The 20,972-nt window shown below is 43.4% G+C and overlaps 1 protein-coding gene across 1 annotated transcript; it reads left to right on the top strand.

Annotated features, from left to right (window-relative positions):
• The first annotated feature begins 6,046 nt into the window (after nt 1–6,046).
• Nucleotides 6,047–19,918, top strand: tmod4 (tropomodulin 4 (muscle)). Its single transcript, XM_062398752.1, has 10 exons — nt 6,047–6,181; nt 12,575–12,736; nt 12,989–13,145; nt 14,280–14,399; nt 17,479–17,571; nt 18,017–18,147; nt 18,272–18,379; nt 18,646–18,789; nt 18,892–19,036; nt 19,497–19,918. Exons 2-10 carry the CDS (start codon nt 12,635–12,637, stop codon nt 19,517–19,519), a joined length of 1,023 nt encoding a protein of 340 aa, XP_062254736.1. The 5' UTR covers nt 6,047–6,181; nt 12,575–12,634; the 3' UTR covers nt 19,520–19,918.
• Nucleotides 19,919–20,972: the final 1,054 nt, after the last annotated feature.

Genomic DNA, 20,972 nt, shown 5'->3' with positions numbered 1-20,972 from the left:
AATTCAAACGTACAATCTAATCTTTGGCCACTAGGAGTCCTCGATCAAGTTTGTTGTCGTCAACACTAATGCCGATAAAAATTGACTTCACAGATCTCTGGATGACTTCATGCATTCAAGTTTTATTCATGTTTCGCAGCAACGAGCAATAAAACAATATAGATCCTTTATTCAGTGACAGTTACAGTGGGTGGATCAAACAGCTGATTGGCTAATTGGCTAATTGGCTAGCAACGTGTTTAACCTTTGTTGTATGACAGATCAAGATGAAACCTTCAATAATAAGGTTGGAGATGACTCTGGGTTTGTTGGACACATTTTGGATCTGGGAAGAACACAAGTCAACAACACATGTAACACATCTGTTGTCACTTTAATATTTAAAGGTCCGAACCCGTCTTCCACTGGGAGACTCATCTAACTGTCATTTTACTGAAGTGGCCAGTCACTAACCTGTAATGGACCTCTGACCTGCCGGGGCCACGCCTCCTTCTGATACACTATCAGCTGACACATGCTGAATCCTTGAAACGTGTTCGTCTGTAACGTGACGGCCATGTGAACACCTCACTCTCATAGTTCAACCTTCACCTCCTTACACAGATGACTGTGCAGCAGTGAAACCGGATTGGGATGCAGGACACGCTCGGTGGAGCAGGCTGGGGCCGGGCGCTGTGGTCAAACGGTGGAATGTTCCTGTGGTTTGTTTGATATCCGCTCAGTGTTTGGTGCCAGAACATGACGAACGCGGAGTGAAGCCAGCGAACGACCGGGCCTGTGTTTGCTGTCAACACAGGCTAATGTAGGCCCGAGGTCCTGCTGGGATCACAGACACACACACAGACACACACACGAAGACCCACACACCCACAAACAGACACACACATACACGCACACACACATAATGGACGCAGTTGGAGAACGACTTGTGTTCTCACTGAAACAAGAACCTTTTGTCTGCTGGTTTCTCGTTTCCTCCATCGACCTCTGGGGGCTAACAAAGAGAAAACCACACGATGACGAGTTTATAAGAAATCCCAACCATGTGTTTCCCCATTTCAGTAAAGGAGGAAGCAGGTGCCACTCCGGTTTCTGGTGTGAAGGCGTCAGGCAAACAAGGCTTCGATCGGGGTGGGGGTGTGGGGGGGGGGGGGGGGGCAGGAAATTGACAGGAGAGAACTGTAGATATACCTGTGATCAGTTATTATAGTTTTTTGAAAAGCAGAGGAGAGAAGGAACAGAGGTTTGTTTGAACAGGAGGGGAGAGCCCCGTGGACTTCCTGTTTCCGTGGGAGAGCCCCGCCTCATCTCCCCCCCCCCGCTCAGTGGGGACGCACAACTTTACAACGCACATGGAAATATGACAAAGTCAAAGCCTTTAATCAATTAAAGAAAGAAACACCAGAGTACAAAGTACAAATAAATTAACAGAATAGAAAGAATACACATAATATACTCTTCATTTTCTGCTAATGAAACACGAGACATTTAACAGTTTCATTTTACATATAAGCACGTTCAGATTAATTTCTTTGTTTATTCAAACAGTTTTTTTAAACCACAGGAGCTGAGCCAGTGTTTTACCACAGAGACAAAAGATTTGAAAGAATAATGAAGATCGAAGCAAAATGTATATAAAATAATAGAGAAAAGGAAATAAAATAGGTTAGGAGACTAAATACAAACGTAAAGATTAGACAGAGGACGTCTGTACAGTATCATAACCGTTCTGACTTTTATATTTAATTTAGTTTTGGTCGGTTTCTCGAAGTCTTGAGACGTTTTCAGATGTGAACTCAGGAGAAGGTCCAGACTTCCTCTGGACTTTGTATTTGGCTCTTGAAGAACACAGGATGGATGTTTGCCTCTGACTGTTCATCCTCAGATCTTCGTTTTCTTTTTTGATTTTTACATCAACTCATCAACTCGCTCCTCCTGAATCCTCTGGACGATCCCCTGCTGGGTTTACACATCTGCTCATTCAGACATTCTCTGGAGTTTTAACTCGGGGGGGGGCTGGCAGGAGCGACTCCAGAGAAAGTCTGCAGCCTCTGACATTTTCACTTCTACATGCAGGCTCTCCGGAGGATGTCAGGAGAGTCTCCGAAGTTCAGTGCAGGCCTGGAAGCAGCTCCTGTGTGAGACTTTTATTTTTGGTAACAGAAGATTGAAACTACAAACAGGAAGTGCTGCTCTGTCTCCTCCACACATTGTCCTGTTTGCGTTAAACAGAAAACTTTGACACATCTCAGTGGCTTCTCGTCGGTTGTTTGTGAATCTGAAGTTTGATAAACTCTGCTCAGACGCTCTCAGCCTCTGGGGTTTTTCTGTGGTTGTGTGCAGATTGTGTTACTTCTGTGCTGAGCCTCTCGTCTGCTTCATCTCTCCATCTGTCGCTCTCGGTCTCACTCTGTCTCTTTTTCGATCTCACTCTCTGTTTCTGTCTCTACGCATGAAGCTGTCTCTCGATTCTCCCTCCCCCTGATGCGTGTGTCATTAAATGGAATCACCCACACATTCACACACACACCCACACACCCACACACTCACACCTAATTTACATTTATCAAGAATTTTGAGTGTGTGTGAGTGAAAATTCCATTTCTCTAAAAGTTTTCTTGTGGAAATTTTGCGCTCTGATCTATTTTGGATCGATTGTAAAACCCCAAAGTAAAAATAACATGTCGTCATTATTGAATTTAGATTCACACTGAAGGTGAGAGGAGCAGGAAGCCTCCACCTTCAGGGGGAACATCACATTTCTTTCAGCATTACAACGCTGCTGTAAAACAATGTGGATTTTATTAACACAGTAATTTGTCCTGTTCTGAAACCAGTCGGATCAGAGACAGTGACTCATGTGACGAGGAGAAGCGTCATTAACCTTCTGGTTTTCACTGGTTGAAAGGGTTTCAAAGTTTGAACACATTCAAAATAACCTGAAATACATGGAAACGATTATAAAACTGTAATAATAACAATACATTTATCTATAAAGCACAAAATACGACATGTGGTCTGGACTCTTATTTCAAAATGGGATTTATTCTTCAGCTTAAAAGAGAAAAGTTTAATAAAGTTTTTCTTTTGAAACCTGTCGGACTCGAGACAGTGACTCACACTACAAGACTTTTCTTTTGATCATATCAAGATGGTAAATGTTGTGCAGATTCAGAGTCACACAGATGAATCTGAGGTGATGCCCCCGATGTGATGTGGTTTGTAAATTTAGAATCGTTCTTGTGAATTTTCTGATGCAGGTGATGCTCTGGTAAACTTTCACCAAAAATAACTCATTTGAAAGGTCAGGTCAACACACTCACAATCTGACCTCATTGCATACAGATCAAATGAACACCATTAATTCAGTAGAGAAGAGTTCCAACCATAAAGGTGAATTATGGGCTTGATCCAGTTCCTATAATAAACTAATGAGTGAAACTCAAACTGAAGGGATAGATGTTTGGTGCTGTGCCAGCAAACTGCATTCTTTTAGTCATGATATCCGCCCTGTGTCTTTGTCTCTTCATGTTTTGCTTGCGTTTCCCCTTTGGCAAAATACCAGGCGGTTCCCAGCAAGGAGCTGCAGGTGCTGCAGATCCTATCAGGTCCCTGAGAAGAAGCAGAAAGTGCAGAGTGGCTAAAACAGGCAGAGGAGCACAAGAGGCCTGTGTTGGTTAAACACTAGGAGAGGAGCGAGCAGCGTGAGAACTCGGCTGTTCCTCTCTTCACCCTTGGATTATGTGTGATGAGCAAAACGAAAATCACTGAATGCAGGACACACCTTTTGTTGTTCTATTAATCTCTAGGAACAGCGAGGGCGTGGAAGCAGTCGGGCCTCATTCCACTCTGGAATGTTAGATGGGTTCGACCATGTTGCCCAGGTGAATGGCATCTTGTGTTTTGTAATGATCTGCAGAACTTCACCAGGGCACGAAACACATAATCACTGAAGGCCTTTAATCAATAGGTGTCCGTTATGTGACGCTGAGAACAAGCTGAAGGGATTCTGCTGCAGGGACTCCAGCGTCATGTGGTTTAATCATCAGTGGAATCAAGTTTTTAACAAATCTCTTTAGATTTGTTCCTCCAGGGATGAGCTCACTCTGCTCCCTGCACGTCGTGTTGGTCCTCATGTGACCCTGAGGGACACTGGGGGGGCTCTGGTCCATCTCTGCTCAGAGTGGATTCTTTCAGGAGAGCTTCAGAGAGACTGTGTGTAAAGTGACCATCTGCCTCCCTCTAGTGGAAGCAGGAGGGCAGGACTGGGAAACGGAGAGGAGAGACTGGGTTTTGGATTCCAAATGCAAAGTTCAGAAAGTCATTCTAACTTTGGGGGTTTTTGACAGTTTAGTTTCACTGATCTCCTTCGTTTCAATGTTATCTCTCTTTCTCCCCCTTGAGTCATTTGTGAATTTCCTCTTTAACGGATAATAAAAGTTGAATCAATAATATTCTCTTATCTTATCTCTGTTGAAACAAAACAAAATCTTATATTACCTGCCCCTTTCATTTCATTTTCACTTTGGATGTTTTGAATTGTCCTATAAATCATTACGTTATCATTATTATTATTATTATTATTATTACAGACAGAACGACACACCTGCCTCATGTAGCGTTCATTATCCTTCTTGGATCTTTGTCATTTGATATTAATGTCAACAGTTTTGCAGGTTTGTGGAGCAGGTGTGTATTTCTGGCTTCACACAAAACCAATAATTATAATGAATTAAGGAACACGATCCTGAATAAACCCGGAAAACTCCAGGTAAACACCTCAGGGCTCAAAAAGGGGAATTACGATTGAGGTTTGTCAAAGTTTAGTCAGTTTCTTTTTCAGGAGGAATTTATTGTAAATGAGAAGAGAAACTGCTGCAACAGCATTTTACAACTATTTCTACAGAACTGCCAAAAGTTAAAGAAAAGGGAAATACACCAGACAAGTGTAGAGTCAGGAACAAAGTTTAAAGTTGAGTTGGTGTGAAAGTGGAAACATGTCGATGCAGATATCAAACAAAACAATTTTTTTGAATTAAATGCAAAAGGAAAAGAGAAGTTGACTTTACATGAAAAGAAAGATTCCAGGGGGATGATCGAGAACCTGAACAGAAACTAAAAGACGTGAAACTTCTGAAAGGGAAAAGAAAGGAAATCTGTATATTAGGTCAGCTTTAAATATACAGTTGAACTTTTAATAATCTATAAATTGTGATAATGGGACAATCACTGATTGACTACATCAAGAAGTATTTTACATAAAGGTAAATATAATCCAATAATTGTGTGATCTGTAAAAACCCAAATCAGGTGATTCTGACTTTAAGTTGTAATGATGTGATTTCCAGAGATTGAGGTAGTGACATCATCATGATGCTATTCATACAATGAATAATGATTCCTTTATATTTAAATATAAGCTCTTTCTGATGTTATTAAATACATAACTACACTATATGACATCATTTTCTGATTTCATAGTGATGCCATGATGACGTTGTTCCCTTCATATGACCGTAGAGTTTCACTTTACGTTGTGACTATTGTCTCATATATGACGATACCTCAAAGTATTGTTGATCTTTGCCTGACATCATTTCATCACTTTCTCTCAGACTGTGAGATGTTGAAAGATGAAAAGTGTCAGGAACGTTTAGGGAACCGACTTATACGACACAAGTTCGACCTTCAACCAATCCCTCTAAGTTTGGTAAAATGCGTTGTTGGCACACAAACACACACAAAGACAATCATACAAACACACACACCCACACACTCAACGCACACACAGTAAAAAAATATTAGATTTCAGGATCATTTTCCAGTCAAACCACTGGATGTCAGCATTTCTCTTTCCTTCAGATTTTATCCCCCTTTAATTGAATGACTGATGAACAGATGAGTTCATGCCCCATTTCTCTCTCTCTCTCCCCACCCCCTCTCTCTCTCTCTCTCTCTCTCTACACCTCCCTCGCTCCCTCTCTCTGCAGCCAAAATAATAAAATGCTGACTTCTCAAAGTGCTGTCAGTATGCCTGTCTCAGCAGAGCAGCCCTGACACGGGGGAGAGAGAGAGAGAGAGAGAGAGAGAGAGAGTAAAGGAGTAGGAGGGGGGGGGGGTGCAGGTTTGTAACTGCAGCCTGTGCCTTGCCGAGGGGCTTCAGCACTGCACTTCTGTGAAGGTAGGTGTGAGGCTGTGTCCCTCCGGCTCTTTCCTTCTCTTTATGGGGGGGGGGGGGGGATTCCAACTTTAATCTTTGTCAGCCAGGGAGGAAGAGGAGGAGGAGGAGGAGGATGGGGGGGTCACCGTTACCTTCAGCCCACTCCTGGTTGTGTGTGTGGAGCAGCACAAAGGTGAATTGTCGTCCGGAGGTCAGATGTGTGTGTGGATTTTCATTCTGCTTCATCTCCGGCTGAAACTGTCGACAGCTGCAAACGGAGACGCGGCTGAAGCTGTCATTGTGGCGTGTGGAGGGGTCAAGCCGTCCAATAGCTGTCCATTGCGGGCGGTTTGATTTGTCACAGGGGACGTGGGGATGTGGTCTCAGGAGGGGCCTGTGCGGTTTGGAGACAGGGGGCCCCCGGCTGGAGGAGGCCCCCGGGTGGAGGAGGCCCCTGCAGCCGAGGATCCATCAGCTTGAGTCCGTCACTGGATCAATGTCCTTCGGGGTCACTCAGATTCATCGTGGTGAGAGATGAAGAGCAGCTCGGTGCTCGGATGTGACCTCAGTGTAAATTTAGCTCGGTTGCAGCATCAGGAAAAGGCGCCGAGGTCTTGGAGGAGAAACTTTTCCACTTGTTGCTCGATTCCAAAGTTTGATTCTGCAGCCAGGGTTTGGAAAAGGCTTCTGGAAGGAGCAACCAGAGCCGGGTGGGGGGTGGGGGGGAGGGGGGGGGGTCGCTGCTGGTTGACTTGTGAAGCTAAAATTAAGCTGAGGGCTGATTTTGGAATGTTGCACTCGGGCGGTAAGACGTGGAGACGATGACCCGCGGCTGGTGACAAATCTTCTGAGCTGACGGTGGCAACTTAAAAAAGAGACACAGGAGAGTTTATGAGAGTTTCACGTCTGTCACAGTGAAATCCAAAACCTCCTGCAGGTCTGTTAAAGTCCTGCTGCTCCACAGAGGAACACGTGAAATCGAGGTTTCACTGCGTCTGTCTTCAAGTTATTAACAAACTGAATCCAGAAGCTGCAGTTTGTGTTTTCTTTGTATTTGTGTTATAGACAGAAGGTCAGTGTGGCTCAGCAGCTGCTTGTCATGATCTTTATTTCTATGTCTATTGTGGATTTGGATGAATTTCACTTCTTATTTACAGATATGCGCTTTTATTCTGTTTTATGTATTTATTCAATTATTAATTTAGTTTCTCATTTTAATAACCTACTTTTTTAATTTCATCTGTATTTATTTACCGTGTTGTATAGATAGATAGATAGATAGATAGATAGATAGATAGATAGATAGATAGAGAGATAGAGAGAGAGATAGATAGAGAGATAGATAGAGAGATAGATAGATAGATAGATAGATAGATAGATAGATAGATAGATAGATAGATAGATAGATAGATAGAGATAGATAGATAGATAGATAGATAGATAGATAGATAGATAGATAGATAGATAGATAGATAGAGAGATAGATAGAGAGATAGATAGATAGATAGATAGATAGATAGAGAGATAGATAGATTAAGATTAAGTGAATAATCTTCACCCCCTCCTCCTCTGTGTGTGTCTGTGGAGGTTTGAGGTGGATCCATTGTTTTTACTACTTTTATTCACTGAAGCACTTTATTTTCGACAAATTAAGTCTTTTCACCTCATTGATTATTTCATCGATCACACAAACCTCCTGTTGATTGGCTGATGTATTGACGTCTGAGTGATGGACACATTGACGGATGTGTTTCCTGTTTTGAGTCGAGCTCCACCCGGTTCCATTGACTCACAGGTCAGAGGTCACCGTGGTTCGGCCTGGTCCACAGGGATGTGCTCACTGACTCTGAGTCTGTGACTTTATAGATTCTGTTTAATCAAACACTGGAACGTGAAGTCATCGTGTTTGGTTCTCAGTGGTTCATCAACCAGTGATCCCAGTAACAGCGTCCACCACTGTCCTGTGGTTTGGACCAGTGCAGCAGCTCGTCAATCCGTCCTGCAAACACAACACACACAGTGTTGTTCTGTTGTTCCGTTGTGTAAGACCTGCTCTGGTTGTGTGTCCAGTCCACGTCACTCCCTGTAACACACACACTGAGCAGGTGAAGTTGTGGAGAGCAGTGAATCCAGACTTCAGGGGTTAATCTCACAGATCTGGAGATTTTTAAATTACCACCAGGTTGATGAGTAGAAACTTCATCTGTCTCTAACTCTTTGGGAAGCAACAACTCAGGAAGGCGTCATTTTGGACACATGTTGTAATTACCTCAGTCAGGGATGTTGTGTTTTCATGTGCATTTGTTTGTCTGTAATTTATCAGAACAACACAAAAACTGCTGAACAGATTCGTTTGAATCTTGGAGGAAGGATTTCAGGACAGAACTGAGCTCCACGTCATTTCCCTTCCTGTGGCCTTCAGGTTGTAATTAGAACATTTGTCTCGTGAGAAATTAAAAACATGTCATCACCGTCGGGCTCTGATGAGAAATTCTGTTGTGACTTGTTAAGTTGAACTCACACGTAGACGACACGTCTCTGAATCGGGTTTTTGTGCAACTTGCTCCGTGGATTCTCTCCCTGAGCTGTTTTTGGGGCGTTGACACATTAGAGCTGCAGGGTCACGTGCGGGGGGGAAACTCAGGCCTGTGTTAAAGTTGAAGTTTGAGTCTTATAGAGAGGAAACAGGTCGATGACCCGGCTCAGCTCGGACTCCTGAACAGACAGACGGCAGCTGCAGGTGCAGGAGACGCTCGAGGTCATAAACCGGAGAGTAGAGGAGGGTGGAGGGAGCAGGTGACGACCTCCTGCCCCCCCCACCGCTGCACCCCCGCTCTGTTGGGTTCCTGCTGGGGACAAACGCCCCCCTGTGTTTCCAGAGACTTTCCGGAACATGGAAAGTTCCAAATGAAAACGTCAAAACAAATGAAAACAGCTGACGTGACGTGTTTGTCGTGTTTCTTCTTTTTAACGTTTTGATCCATTTTGCTGCTGACGACAAAAACATTCCACGTGAGAGAAGAGGAAATGTGATTTCATGAGACCCCCCACAGAGAGAGTCAGTGTGATGTGTTTGTGTAAAACTGTTACGATCCTCAGGCGGCTGGTTTGTGGTCGTGTGAGCCGCTCGTAGCTCAAATGTCAGAAAACAGCCTCGTGTTTAACTGAACAATAAGCGCGGCTCAAAGGCTCCGCGGCAGCCGGGTGACACCAGCCTGAGCTGGAGGGTCACATTCACACAGAGAGAATCTGTCACTAATAAGATTTAAAGCATTCCGACTCATATCGTGTTATTTATGTCTGTTTGTTTAACATTTTAAAGACAATATATCTGAGATTTATGATATGAAACGGCTGCAAAAGGAGATGGAGACGAGTAAGAAACAATTTTTTGTTGTTGATTCAATAACTGAAAATAAAGATGGACGACATGACGGCTCCAGAAAGTGAAGCCAAATCACAGTGATCGCCCCCTAGTGGCTTATTTCAAGTAGTCCAGTTTTAATTAGTTATTTGATGACATAACAAAACAGACTGAAATGTGTGATTAATTGATATTTGTCTTCGTTGTTGCTTCAACTGTAAATCTTCTGACAGGATTCACTTGTCCTCAAACCCGGAAGGGGGGGGGGGGGCGGTGTAAACAGTATTTTACCATCCTCTTGTTTCATGTTGTGTTTTCTGTTGTAAACCAGCTGGTGTCCGGTTGTTTTTTTGGCCTGAAGCTGATAAATTAGAGTGAAACCTTTCATCTCCCCTGATAAGAAAGTGAGTTTAAATGATTCCTCCTCCACCTGAGCCTCTGAAACCTCGACCTCCTTCTCCTCAATCTTTAAATCTCCGGCCTCGTCTTGCTCTCGGCTGTGATCCGGTGTTTGTGTCGGTGGATTTACACATTAGAGCTTCAGTGAGGAGCAGACACACACAGGACAGGTGCTTCTCACAGTCGGACTGAAGAGGTCTGCAGATTCCGACTCTTTGTGTTAACGTCCTGCAGAGCTTCACATGTGTGTGTGTGTGAGGCTGTAGTGGAGCTAAAGGCTCAGCTTTGAATTAATATGACTGATTTATGCATTCACTCAAATCTACTTCTGCTGAATGATTTGAGCAACATTTTCCTTTCCTGCACATTTTATCAAAAACATGTATCTTTCAGTGTATTTGTTGAATTCTAATAATGTAAATGTTAAATTATCATTAGTAAAATACAGATAATTGTCTATACATTTCTGCACAAAATAAATGCACCATAGAGAAGTGAACAAGGCTTTCAACTAGTTCCAGGATAAAACTCTGTGTCTATGAAAGGTGAAATTATTTCTGAGGCTCAAACACGTAGAAAAGTTGTTTTAACTTTATTAACGTGCAAGACAGAAAGTTAGAGTGACTCCAAACTGAACAGGTGTCACCTTGAAGTAACAAGGTCATGTGTCACTGGAGCGAAGCAATTAGGTTATACAGAATAGAATAGAATAGAATAGAATAGAATAGAATAGACAGATGCTCAGATAGATTCACAGAATCACTGGAATATCAAAAAGTTAATTCTGAAAGATTCATATCCTGTGCTCCTGCTGTCAGAAAGGTCTCAATCATGAGGTGTCGCATTAATCTGAACCATGAGTTACAGACTGGTAAACTCAGGTGAACACACTGGGTGAAAATTCCCATTAACACAGCCTCAAGTCGGAGCAACAACTCTGAGAGTCGACGCATATTTTGATGCACGAGTTGCTGAGTTGTGATGTCATCACTTATAGATGTGTTATTGTCAGACACGTTTTTAATTTGTCTCGTGTGTCGGCTGCAGCAAGACAAGAAAAACACCACGAGGACATGAGGTCAAAGGTTATATCCAGATAAATGTTCTTATCAGTCTAAACCTTTAATTATCATGACAAATTTATTGATATTGTTTTATTGCCCTGATTTAACATGTAATCTTCAAAGAACAGTCAACAGCCCGTCAACATTCTTTGGAACTGGGATGAAGTTCCAGATTAAATGTATAGAAACCCAGTTAAACTGTGCCGCCCAGTATCTTCAGTTTATCGGTATCAACTCATATTTGCTCTGTGAGACATGAAGACGCTGTCGATGTGTAAAACCCGTGAACCTGATAAACCATCACAGACGCTGGTTCTGACACACAGGCTGAACCAGAGCACATTCTGGGACCTGGACTGGGAACTGGTTTTTCTTCTGTGGCCAAGTTGGGATGAGATTTGGACCGAAACGAGAAAACACCGGACTTCACAAACCTGATATCTGCATGACTCACTCTGTGACCCAGAGCTGTGTGTGTTATCCTTGTGCTGGTTCCCAGTTTGAGGCCTGTGGACGAGCCGCTCTGTGGACGAGCCGCTCTGTGGACGAGCCGCTCTGTGGTCGTCGCTCCATCGGGGGGGGCAGATATGATTCGGGCGGGTCCACTACTGTAAGAGCGAGTGTCCGTCAACGATAATCAAGAGGTTGCACTTTCCCCCCCTCCTCCTCTCTCTCTCTCTCTCCATCCTGCTATTCTTAGTGTGCTGATCTCAGGGTTTAGAGTTACAAAGACCTTGTTCTCGCTCTCTCGCTCTACTTTTCACTCTCTCCACTTCCCCCCCTCGCTCTTCCTCTTCCTCTTCGTCGGTCCGGTCTCAGGACGTCAGTTGAGGTGGACGTTCACCTCTCGTGTGTTTTGAGGTGAAGATGAACGTGACCTGGACGCTGCTGCAGCTCAGTGAGACGGACTCCACCCTCCGGAGTAACGCTCATGTATTATTGGAAATGTGTCTATTATTATCGCGGTCACATTATGGAAGCTCTGCAGAGGGCAGTCGATGAGCTCGATGAAGATCAGTGTCCGGCGAGGACCTGGTTCACAGAATGTTTGGCTGAGAAGCGGGAAAGTTTTCATTTACTCGTTTTGTTTTACAGAACGAAGCAATTTACGGTTTAATATGAAACGATTCAATTCTGTAGATTCATCACTGCATTTGTTTACACAACAAGATAAAGAAAAAACATAAAAACATGAAAACAATTAAGAACAACATACAAATACACACGGAGATATATACAAATTTAAAAATACAAAAATAGAGACTTTTAAGGGAATTAAATTAGATTATACAGCTGTATCAAATATTGTACAATATACACAATGTATAAAAGTACAAGCAAGTTGTGTCATTTTATAATTTGATTGAAAAGTATTATATAAAAATATACATTATTGCAACACTAATGTAATACAATATTCTACAAATACAAATATTTCAGTTAAGGTTGTGGCAACTTTGTTCACACTGAAAGAAAATAAAAGGAGGTTTGGGTTTAGATGTAAATTACAATGGATGGTCAGAAACTCATTTTGCATCGTCTCTCTCTCTCAACCCCCCCCCCCCCCTCCCCCTCTCTCTCTCTCAGGGGGGTGCAGCGGTGTGTATGAGTGAGGGAGTGTGTGTGTGAGACGGAGCCTCAGCAGCCATGTCGGACCCGAGGGACATCGATGAGGACGCCATCCTCAAGGGCCTCAGTGCCGCGGAGCTGGATCAGCTGGAGTATGACCTGCAGGAGATGGACCCCGAGGTAGAGGGGGGGGAGGGGGGGGGTCGCTTTCTAGACTATATGAAGTTGTATATCATAGTTTTATTCAATACATGGACACTGTTTGTATTCTCTAAGGGAAATGAACCATTGCTGCTTATGTCCATGTTTAACTGGCACTTAACTGGTTATCTCTGAGACTTACAGGAACCAGTCCCTCATTATCTCCATCCAGCCCCTGTGCTTTAGCCTCACCGCTACATCAACATAACCTCTGACCCCCCGTTCTCCCAGAATGCCATGCTGCCAGCTGGCTTCCGGCAGCGTGACCAGACGAAGAAGAACTCGACGGGGACGTATGACCGTGACGCCCTGATGCAGCACCTGGAGAAGGAGGCGCTGGAGCACGAGGGCCGAGACGACCTGGTGCCCTTCACGGGGGAGAAGAAGGGTGAGGGGGTGGGATTCAACTCTACATGCAACCCATTTCATTTTATTCATCATTTATATGCTTATTATTATAATAAATATTAAATATTATAATAATTGGTAAGTTGACAGTGATCTTGTTAGTTAATCGACAGCACATTGACTGTAAATGAGCCGGACTTCACTCAACTGGCTCGTTTTCATCTCCAGTTTTAAAAATAGCAACCTAAGATCTAATTCTCCTTTTAATGTAATTTCATTTAACATTCAGTCTCACTGTTCAGCGATGTTTCTTAAACAGTAGAATCTGGATATTTCACTTTTAACTGTTCTTTTATTAAATGTTCTTAACATTGTTACGATTTCACCGATTTCCAAAGGAATCATTTATGATCTTGAATTAACATAATCTGGCATATTTAACAATACTGATCAATATCAGATTTAAGGGGGGAATTGAGCCCTGGCAGAATGTGCAATCTTACACTTATATTAGAAAAGTGCAACCAGCTGCACTGTTTGTCCCAAATATCAGATTTGTACTAGTTTCAAAAGTAAAACTATTAATAACTCTTGTGTTCATTGGTGCAAACAGTGAAATACAAATAAAACGTTCTACTTGTGGTGCACACACTTCACAGTATTTGATTTTATGACACCAGCAGGGTGAATTATGGAATCACCATAACTCGTGGTCATGAACTTCTTGTAGGGCAGGTCGGGGGGGGGGGGGGGGGGGGGCAAACACCGGCAAACACGTCCAGACCTTCACCGGGAAATGTTTGTGCCGTAGTCCGTGTGTAACACATCGACTTCATGTAAATCACTGAAACAGAAGTTATTATATATTTAAGAGGGAAATTGTGATGGTGAATGAGGCTCCAGTGGAAAACTGAGTTTAAGAGCTGCTCTGTAAATCTGTGATGAGCCTGGTTTGCTGGAAACATGATCTGAACAGAGCTTTAACAACACAGAGAGAAATGTACAGCTTGAACATTTATACGAGATACTCCTTCCTTCCTCTGTCTGTCTCTTCTCTTCTTCACCTTCCTTCTGACGTCTATCCTCAAACTCTCTCTCTCTCTCATTTCTCCTTTACTTCCCCCTGTGTTCATCTCTTTAACCCATCGTTTCTCTTCTGTCTGTGTCGGAGCAGGAAAAGCCTTCGTGGCCAAGAAACCCGCCGAGATCCCCGAGCACGAGCAGGTGACCCTGGAGCCGGAGCTGGAGGAGGCTCTGAAAAACGCCTCTGACGCGGAGATGTGCGATATTGCAGGTGAGAATAATATCTGTGACTATAGAAGCTGATATTAAAGGTCCCATGTTCCAAGTCTTTCTTAGATGTGCTATAATCTATAATGTACATCCATCCATCCATTATCTGCACCAGTTATTATCCAGGGTCAAAGGGTGTATATGATAAAGGATATGTATTTAAACTCTCAGAATCTGTGAGGGTCAGTGAGCCGTCAGGGCTCTGATGTTCTCACAGGAACATGTCTGTGGAGGGAGAAGGTTCTGCTCCTCCTGTGACGTCACCTCCTCATGCTCGCTCCCAGCAGCAGGTGCTTATTAACGGGTTCTGACACGAGCGCCGTGACCCCCGTGTTTTCATCACAGGGCCTCTGACCCGCACGGTTCTATTATACAGACCCGGCTGCCTCGCAGTGTTTCCCCAGCTTCGGCTCACGGACATGGGCAGACGTGGGACAGGCTCCAATTCCCTGCACTCAGCAACACAGAAATAAATAAGCCTGGCCCTGCACAGGCTGGTGAGGGAAGGAAGGGTGGGGAGGGTTTGGGGTTAAGATATCGTATCTGTTTCACACAGACAAGTGGGAAGCTACTGTGCTCCCAACTTTCAACTCAACTCCGTACAGTCTGGGCTGTCAGAACTTCTTCATGAGCTTTATATGTAACTATATAAACGTTAGCTGTAGTTCCTGGATGTAGATGATTGATGTTAATCCGACTTGATTAAAACATAATTCAGTTTTCCCTAAGACCTGTTTCTGACAACCTGCCTCACATGTCATTTTTACATAATGAGAATAACACTGAGAATAACGACTCCAGTGCAGGAAGTAAATTTCCAATTTCGTCATTTTCTCCAACGAGGTTTCAGAAAATATCTAAATCTAAAGTTCAGAACCCGGTCGACCAGCGACGAGATGAATTATGACATTCAAACATTTGTTTCAGAATAAAAATAAATAATAGGCACAACACTTTGGAACCAGACATCCCATAAACCAATGATCCCTTAGTTCCACTCTCCTTTTTAGATTGAACCTTGTTTTTAATATAGTGTTGCAATAGATTGTATGTTTTAATGTTTCATTTATTGTGTAGTATAGTGTGTAGTATATTGTGTAGTATAGTGTGTAGTATATTGTGTAGTATATTGTGTAGTATATTGTGTAGCATATTGTGTAGACTAGTATCCAAGTGTTGTATCACCGACTGAACCGATAACAGTTGAGCGTAGCTGAGATGATTTTCACAGTTGTGCTTCATTTTAATGGAAACAACGAGCTCCACCAACCAGAGACGACGCTAATAATCAACATCTTAATTAAAACAATGAAAAGGATTTTGTTTTCTATAAACTTACTTTATAAACGTGGAAGAACTTGTGACCCGAGCAGAATTTAGCTGGAAAGTCAGAAACTGGCAGCGTTTGCATTTGTGATATTTGTTTTTTTATTTCTGGAAAGTGTGAAGAAGAGGAGACGTGTCGTCCATCTTTATTTACAGTCTGTGCCCGGGATCAGTTCAGATTATATAAGTGGAGAGAGTTCATGAAGGCCTCTCTATGCAGAACTGATGATAAACATGTTTTCATTATCAAGTGTGATCCATAGAGAGAGAGAGAGAGAGAGAGAGAGAGAGAGCCAGACGGACGTTTTAACCCTGGACAGAGTCCAACAGAGGATTAAACCTCCGTTCCGCTCTGGCGCTCTTTTGTTTGGGCTTTTTGGCGAACACACTAAACGGGGCTGAGTGGCCCGGCCGAGCGAGTCGGGGGCCAACAAGCCACCGGGGCCACTTCATTTCACATTTTATTCCCCATATTAACACGTGGCTACAGGGAGCCTTCCAGTGGTCTGCGGTCCAGTGAGTGTGTCTGCGTGTGTGTGTGTGTGTGTGTGTGTGTGTGTGTGTGTGTGTTAGTGCTGTCAAGCTACTGTGGGTTATTCTCAGGGCCAAACTAGATGACGCCCCCCCCTCACCCGACCCCCTGATCAGGCAGCTGTCCCCGGCCTCCCTCTCCTCACAAGGCCCTTCCCCTGGTTCCTCACACCAGGTCAGGAGGCTGGTGTGTGGGAGGGGGGGGGAGCTGCTGGTTACTGAACCAGCAGCTCTGCCTCCTACTGGTAAAAAGCAGGGCTGCAGGAGAGCGAGAGGAAATGATTTCAGTGTTTATTCGTTCAAATATTTTTATAAATTACAGAAACTAGTGCATTACTCCACGTTTCTTGTTTTTAATTTAGTTTAGTGTTTAAATATTCGTCTTTCACCACATTTCAGATGGGAATATTTACTTTGACTTAATGCTCCTATATAAATTGTGACATCTGTACAGAAAAGTGCTTAGAAAGTACAATGCAATGTTATATTTGCATTCTCAAGTGGACCAAACTTCAATTGTGTTATTTAAAGCTGCTCTCAGCAATATATATATTTTTTTAATGGACTTATTGTTTATAATAACGAGTTGTTTTCTACTTCAAGGTCTTTTACGGCCGAAGACATTTTAAATAAGAAAAAGAAAAAGCCATGACAATCTCCTCCCTGTAAACAATCTGCAGAAAGGCAACGGTAAACAATCCACTGTCATGTGACATCACAACTACCCACATCTGCATAATGCACGGTCTTAAAGAGACAGGTACTCAGTGTTTGAGACAGAGGCTGAAAGGAGGAGCTGCAGCAGTGGACAGTCTGAGGAGTGTGTTGTGTTTTCATATCACTCATTTAGTGTCCGACAATGTTTGTGTGGTCCTTTAAAAGTGACTTAATAAGAACAAGCTGTGGAACTCAGAGGCCCCTTCACTGTTGTTTGTGTTGAATGTGTGGTGTCATTATTACTGTGGCCCCTGGAGACGGTGAGATTACAACCAGGGGCCGAGTTTCCTGCCGAGCTCAACAACAGCGTCTTTATCTCAACAAACACACACGGGCGAGACCAGGGAACCGAACAGGGCGTCTTACATCATGGGTTCACATCGGGAGGCAGTTCAGAGACATTGAAACATGCTGTACAACACAGGACACGTGACCTGGTTCTAATATCACTGGACATGTTTTAATATGAATTATGATTTCATGGTGATTGTTTCTTGTGCTTGCAGCCATCCTGGGAATGTACACGCTGATGAGCAACAAGCAGTACTACGACGCTCTGGGCTGCACGGGCACCATCGCCAACACGGAGGGCATCAACAGTACGTATCAATTATAACAATTAACATAATTGTTTTATGTATGAACAAATATTGAATTATAGCTCTATCGATATAGTGGTTTGACTGATATTAGTTTTTGGGATATCGGTATCTTTATCGGTTACCGACAAGCAAACTTTTATTTTACAAAATAAACAACACAGAAGAATCGTTTTCTTATTTACAGTTTTGAAGAATATGGTTTTACATTACTTTGTCATAGGGGATAAGGGTTTGGAATCATTGCTGGTCATTTGAACATATTTATACATCTGCCAATTCATTTTTTTTCTGCAAAATTCTAATCTGTCAGGTTCTCATCATTAGAAGATCTGTTTTAAGTCTCTTTTTCTCAACAATAATAAGTTAAATAAAATAAATATTGCATAAACATCTGTGCTACTTCCCATTCGTGACCCCAGCTGTGACGTTGTGTGTGTTCCAGGTGTCGTGAAGCAGGATCCGTTCAAGATCTTCCCCGACGAGCCGCCCAACCCCACCAACGTGGAGGAGACGCTGGAGAGGATCCACAGCAACGACAGCAGCTTGACAGACGTCAACCTCAACAACATCAAGGTGCGTGAAGGGGGGGGGCGTTCAAACTTCTATCATACTACAGTTAGAATGTAAACCAGCTGCTGCTTGTGGGGGGGGGGGGGTAAGCTCACCGACATGACGTCTGTGTCTGTCTGTGCTGCAGGACATTCCCATCCCAACGCTGAAGGAGATCTTTGAGGCCATGAAGGGAAACTATCAGGTGGAGTCTCTGAGCATCGCCGCGACCCGCAGCAACGACCCCGTGGCCTACGTGAGTCCCCCCCCATCCCCCCCCCCCCCACACCGACATCCAGCAAATACAACTTATTGTTAATGTTCTAGATTCTTGCTGCATTAAACATTCATGAATCTACCACATCTTATTACTGCAAACAGATGTTCTGTGTTTCAGAAGGTCAGTACTGTTGAGATTGTGTTTTACTGTCACAGCAACTCACTGCAAACAATCTACTTATATACAGAGTTTTATAACTTAGGTTTTACGTTGTGATGATTAACACTCTGACTGTGCTTCAGGCCTGTGCTGAGATGCTGCAGGAGAACACCAGCTTGCAGAGTCTTAACGTGGAATCCAACTTCATCACCGCTGACGGCATGATGGCGATCATCAAGGCGATGGCCAACAACGCCACGCTGGTGGAGCTCAAGATCGACAACCAGGTCTGGACCTCAAACAAGACCCACTTCAAAAGATTGAGATGTTTGAAATGAGAAGAAGAACCTGCTGTTTGCAGTGAGTGATGTTTCTCTTCTGTGCTGCAGAGGCAGAAGTTGGGAGATTCACTGGAGATGGAGATCGCCTCCATGTTGGAGAACAACTCCAGCATCCTCAAGTTCGGATACCACTTCACTCAGCAGGGGCCCCGAGCCAGAGCCGCCATGGCCATCACACGGAACAACGACATGAGTACGACACGCACCGGCTGCATGAACTCAGAACACGTGTTCAAACACGCATGTACGGTTGTTGGAAAGAAATGGGATAGATAGTGAAGGTGCACTTGAGATCGTCTCCTTCAAGAATTTAAAGTAATCGTCAAATTATTTTTCTCTCAAAGATGTTTTCTGTTGTTTAAGGTAGGTTTGGTTTAAATTACTTATTCAATAAATGGAGTTAAACGTCATGATTGACAGGTTCGATTGACTCGTGAACAGTCAGGTGTGTTAATCGGCTTCATGTCAGTGCAGCGGGAGGAAGTGGAGTTATTTCATTCACAGTCTATGGTTGAAATCATCAGCTGTACTGGAGGAACCCTTGGCTGCCATTGAAACACATTGACGTAGAAGATGTTTAGAGTTTTGTGCTGAACGTTTCCATCGTTCATTTCACGTCCTAATTGTTTCCTCCTCTTTTCTCCTCTCTGAAGTTCGTCAGCAGAGATTAAGGTGAAAAGGACGAGCAGCAAAGAGGAGGAGCCACCGCCTCAGAACTTGTGAACACGGCCAGCGACAGCCTCGTGCCAGATTTCTCCATGATGCACCAGAACGAATCCCCCCCCAACCCCCCCACCCCCCCAATGGTCAGCATGGTCAGCGTTCATCCACTAACGCAGCATCCATGTCCAGCCATTTCATTTCCTGCAGCCGGCTTCTTGTAGACTGCTGTGTTCATCATAAAGGCATGTAGAGGTCACAAGCAAAATGTGAAGTGTCTTCTTTTATTTTGTGCATCATCCCAAAACAAAAAGGTTAACTCGTTTCATTCATGAAAACATTTCCCATGTGGTGCTACCCATCAGCAAGACAACAATCTGTAAATACTTTAAATAAAAATATATATGTTCAAGGATTTTTGCAAATGTTTGGTAATTAATTTGATTGTTTCTACATCCGAGCATTTTATTTCAGGGTTATTTATTGAAATGTCTCAAAGCAGCTGATAGGTGTGGAGCCCATTTACAAAAAACTCCTGAATGACCTTTTAAATATGCACAATTTTGATTTATATACTGAGACATAATGTTGTCTTTAACTTTAAGAGTCAGAATTAGATCAGGTTGACGTGACACCGGCCAAAAGGGGGATCTGTTGGACTCGATGACGTGACACAAAGACTTGAAGTCCATCAATGTGTTGGAATGAAACCCAACTGAACGCTGCATATTACCCATGATCCTCTGCTTCTTGACCCACAAGAGCTGCAGCTATAACAAATCCACCAAACAACAAATTCTTCAAGTTTTAGAAGTTTGCTGCTGAATATTGGAGATAAACTCTGTTTTTTTAAATAATTTATGAGTCTGTTTAACTGATCTCAGTTCAGCTTCAGTTGTTTGTGACAGTTGAAGCTGTGACTGTAAAGCTGCTGTCAGATCTGCACTGAAGTAAGTTGATCCAGACATTCTGGAACCTCTTCCCACCGGCTCCCAAGTGGAGTGACCGAGGTTCTGGACCCAGTTCTCAGGTCTGAACGTGGCTTCACTCAGTTCCTCTCACAGGAGATCGAACCCACTCCCCAAAGTTAGAGAAGAAGAAGAAGTTCAGGGTACGGAGTCGGAATAAATTAATATTCTACATATTCATATTCAACGCTCAAACTCATCTTAATCAAGCTGCTTCTTTAGGGTTAGATTGTTATATACTGTTGCTTTAAGTCATAACTGAGCGTGTCCGTCATTTATACAATTATAACTTCAAAAAACTCGACTCTGCAGAATTTTAAAGATGAAACCTTCTCGTAAAGTATCAAACCGCTCTAATCCCTCAAAGTCTCTTCTGATCCTCTGACTTCCCCCAAGCACCTGAGCTATTTTTACCCCCCCACACCCCCCCAGAAGAAACCCTGATGGGGAACGTAACCGAGTCCGCTGGGTTGAGTTACCTCGTTCCAAATATAAGAGCCA

Source organism: Platichthys flesus, chromosome 11, assembly GCF_949316205.1.
Source record: "Platichthys flesus chromosome 11, fPlaFle2.1, whole genome shotgun sequence".
In the NCBI taxonomy this organism is placed as follows: domain Eukaryota; kingdom Metazoa; phylum Chordata; class Actinopteri; order Pleuronectiformes; family Pleuronectidae; genus Platichthys; species Platichthys flesus.
Note: the sequence above shows the minus strand (reverse complement) of the source record. Positions and strands in the feature narration are given on the sequence as shown.